This window comes from Camelus ferus, chromosome 36, assembly GCF_009834535.1.
Source record: "Camelus ferus isolate YT-003-E chromosome 36, BCGSAC_Cfer_1.0, whole genome shotgun sequence".
NCBI lineage: Eukaryota > Metazoa > Chordata > Mammalia > Artiodactyla > Camelidae > Camelus > Camelus ferus.
Window position 1 is genome coordinate 29,048,355 of NC_045731.1, and position 3,120 is coordinate 29,051,474.

The window sequence follows — 3,120 nt, forward strand, 5'->3', positions numbered from 1 at the left end:
CTGTGCGGGTCCACTTACACGCGGTTTTTCCCAATTATTACACAGGCGGCCATCCATATCCGCGGGTTCTGTCCTGACGGATATGGAGGGCTGACTACGGGACCTGAGCATCAGTGGAAAATGGTGGCCGCTGGCGGTCCTGGAAGCAATAGCTGGCGGATACCAAGGATGGCCGTATTCGTGTGATTGCTATTCCCCGCTTACTACTGGCTGCTGGATATGGAGGGCTGGGCCGAGAGAGAGTCCCCAGACCCTTCTGCGAGGTAGGGTGAGGTGTCTCTCTAACCGCGCACAAATGGGCTGGCACAATGGAGCACAGCCCCTTCGTCTGGGAAGACGCCCCGCCAAGGGCGGAGCAGCCAGCTGGGTTGCAACTTGGGGCGCGAGTTCTGCTCTCACGCGTGCTCCCTGCCGGCGCCCTCCCGCCGAGCCCGCCCCTCCCTCCCCTAGGCCCCTAGACGGCCGAGCCTCTGCCGCATGCGCACTTGAGCCCACCCCACCCCAGCAGGCGGCGGGAAGCCCGCAGAGGGAGTCTAACCAGACTTCCTGACCAGCCGCCAGGGGAGCCCTGACGGTGCCGGGAGCCGAGGTCTCTCAGGAGATCGAGCGCAGCCCTCCGCTGAAGCGCACAGCTCCTGGACAGCACTTGCGACATGGAGCCTCCGCCCCAGAGCAGCCGCGATGCCGCTGCCGATGCGGCTGCCGGCTCCCTCAGCCCGGGGGTCGACGAGGAGCGGGAAGAGGCGCACGGTCAGTGGCGGTGCGGGCGCTGGTTTCAGCGGATTCCAGGAAACGCACTTTCCCTGAGAGGGGCGAGCCGCAGGGCCCCCCTCCGGCACCGCCTGTCCCCTCCTGTCCCCACAGGCCGGGCTCGCTGGACGGCCTGATCTTTCTCTTTGGGTTTCCTCCCTCGCAGAAGCGCAGCCCGCGGAGAGCTCGGCTCCCGGAGAGGGGGGAGAGGAGCAGCCGGCGCAGTGCGACCCTGAGCAAGGAGCGGCCGCGGAAGGGAAGGAGGCAGGAGACGAAGGAGAAGGAAAGGAAGGCGGCGATGCTGGCGCAGCAGCCGCTGGTCCCGCGGACGGCGGAAGCCGCGAGGCGGTCGCCGAGGTTGCGGCCGAGGCGGGGGCTGAGGAGGTTGACGAGGCGGGCGCCAGCGGCGGCGAGGGCGGAGAGCAGGGCGGGGAGCAGCAGCCCCCGGAGGCCGCCGTCGAGGGCTCTCGTAGTCGTGCCGCGGCGGGTGCCCCGGCGCCGCGTTCACGCCGTTGCAGGTGCAGGAGCTGGAGGGCATTTTCCAGCACACTCCGTACCTCAGCCCACACGTGCGGTAAGCGGGCGGCCGGGGTGCGCCGGGGTCCCGGCAAGCGGGCGGGGCGGGGCGGGCGCTGAGGTGCGGCGGGGCGGGCGCTGAGGTGCGGCGGCGCGGGCGGCTCGCGGCGGGCGGCGTGCGGCGCGCTCACGGGGCTCTCTCCTCCGCGCGGGGCGGTAGAGCCCCCGGAGCCTGGCGGCTGTCGGGACCCCACGGCCCTCGGGTCCTAGGGTGGGGGTCCGGGCTGTGCCCCGCGGGAATGCGGGTGAGTATTTCTGTGCGGCATTTCAACAATCATGCGCGGAAACTTTGTCGGCTGCCGGTTAACAGAAATAATGTTCTGTTAGAACCAAGGCAGAGATAAAGGTGAGAAGCTTGAGGTGGGGGAAATCAAGATAGGATCCTACCTTTATTTCAAATTTTGATAATCTGTTCATCATGGATAACTTTTGCGTTGTTTTGTATATTCAAAACACTGCGTTTGAAAATCATTTCTCTTTAAAAAATTATTTTGATTGTTTTTATTATTTTTTGTTTCTTTTTTGGTGGAGAGTACTTAGGTTTACTTATTTATATGTTTATTTGTGGTGGCAGTGCTGGGGAATTGGACCGAGGACCCCGTGCATGCTAAGCACGCGCTTTACCACTGGGCTCTCTACCGCCCCCCCCCCCCCCGAAAAGTACTTATCTTGATTAGTGATTTTTCTCCATCCCCTCAAATTTTACTCTTGAGAAGAAACTGTCTCTAAAGCAAGTCTCAAGCTACATATTACAGAGTAGTATACTAGGTCGGCACTAGGGGTGTTGCTGATAAAGTGAAAACAACAAACAACAACAACAACAACAACACCACCACCAACACCAACAAACAACACCTCAGCCAGAGAGTGAAGAGCAGTTTGCGCTGTCCGTTCGAACCTACTAGGATGTACCCCAACCTGTTCATCACTGATAGATCGATCGATTGATTTATTGGGCAAGCTATTTCAAGGCTTTAATTTAAACCATAAAATGGGCAAGAGCAATGTAAAAGAGGCAAAGGAAGTTCGTAAAGATATTTCCGCCGAGATTTTTATTCATTTGATGTTGGTAACACGAAAAGTGTAAAGTAGAATTTCATGTGTTTCTGGAACTGTGCCTCTTTTAGCCATGAGAGTTGGCTTTTCGTTAAACGATTTGTCAATTTAATTTCATTGTAAATTCTGAAGAAGTGTGTTTACCTACTCCAGAAATTTGTTCACAAAATAAATCACCGACACTTTAGAGGAAAAAATTTGTAAAGGATGAAATAACATCCTGTATTTAATTTCATCCACAGCTCCAAATACTAAACGTTTCTGATTGTCTCCCCACAGCCAGGATCTTGCAAGACGCATGGGAGTGACTGAAGCTCAACTGAAGGTCAGTAAAAACCTGAAAAAACCCAACTTGTAGGGCAGCCATTGTAAAGCCCGCTTCGTGAATTGGACACCTTGTCCTAGACATCTCCCATTGGTTTTTTTTTGTTGCTGTTTTTTGTTTGTTTGTTTGTTTGTTTTTTTGTCGTTGTTGCCTTTTCCATGATTGGGAAATAAGGTTTGAACTTTGGGGTCTTGGCCTTTGGTAAATGGGATAAGTTAACCCCAACTTTTGGACATTGCCTATTATCAGAGGGACAGGCTTTCCCAAAAGAAGAAAAAATATTCCCGGACTATGCTATTCCTTGTATACAAAGGTATATACATGTACATGTCGACATATATATACCTTTGTATAAACTATACCTATATAACCATATATGTCACCGAGTTACAACCACACACACGCACAGAGTT

General features: G+C 54.9%; 1 protein-coding gene across 1 annotated transcript; it reads left to right on the forward strand.

Moving 5' to 3' along the window:
- The first annotated feature begins 645 nt into the window (after positions 1 to 645).
- On the forward strand, positions 646 to 1,386 carry LOC116661696 (golgin subfamily A member 6-like protein 2). Its single transcript, XM_032474201.1, has 2 exons — positions 646 to 750; positions 917 to 1,386. The coding sequence occupies exons 1-2, from the start codon at positions 654 to 656 to the stop codon at positions 1,384 to 1,386; spliced, it is 567 nt and encodes a 188-aa protein (XP_032330092.1). The 5' UTR covers positions 646 to 653.
- Positions 1,387 to 3,120: the final 1,734 nt, after the last annotated feature.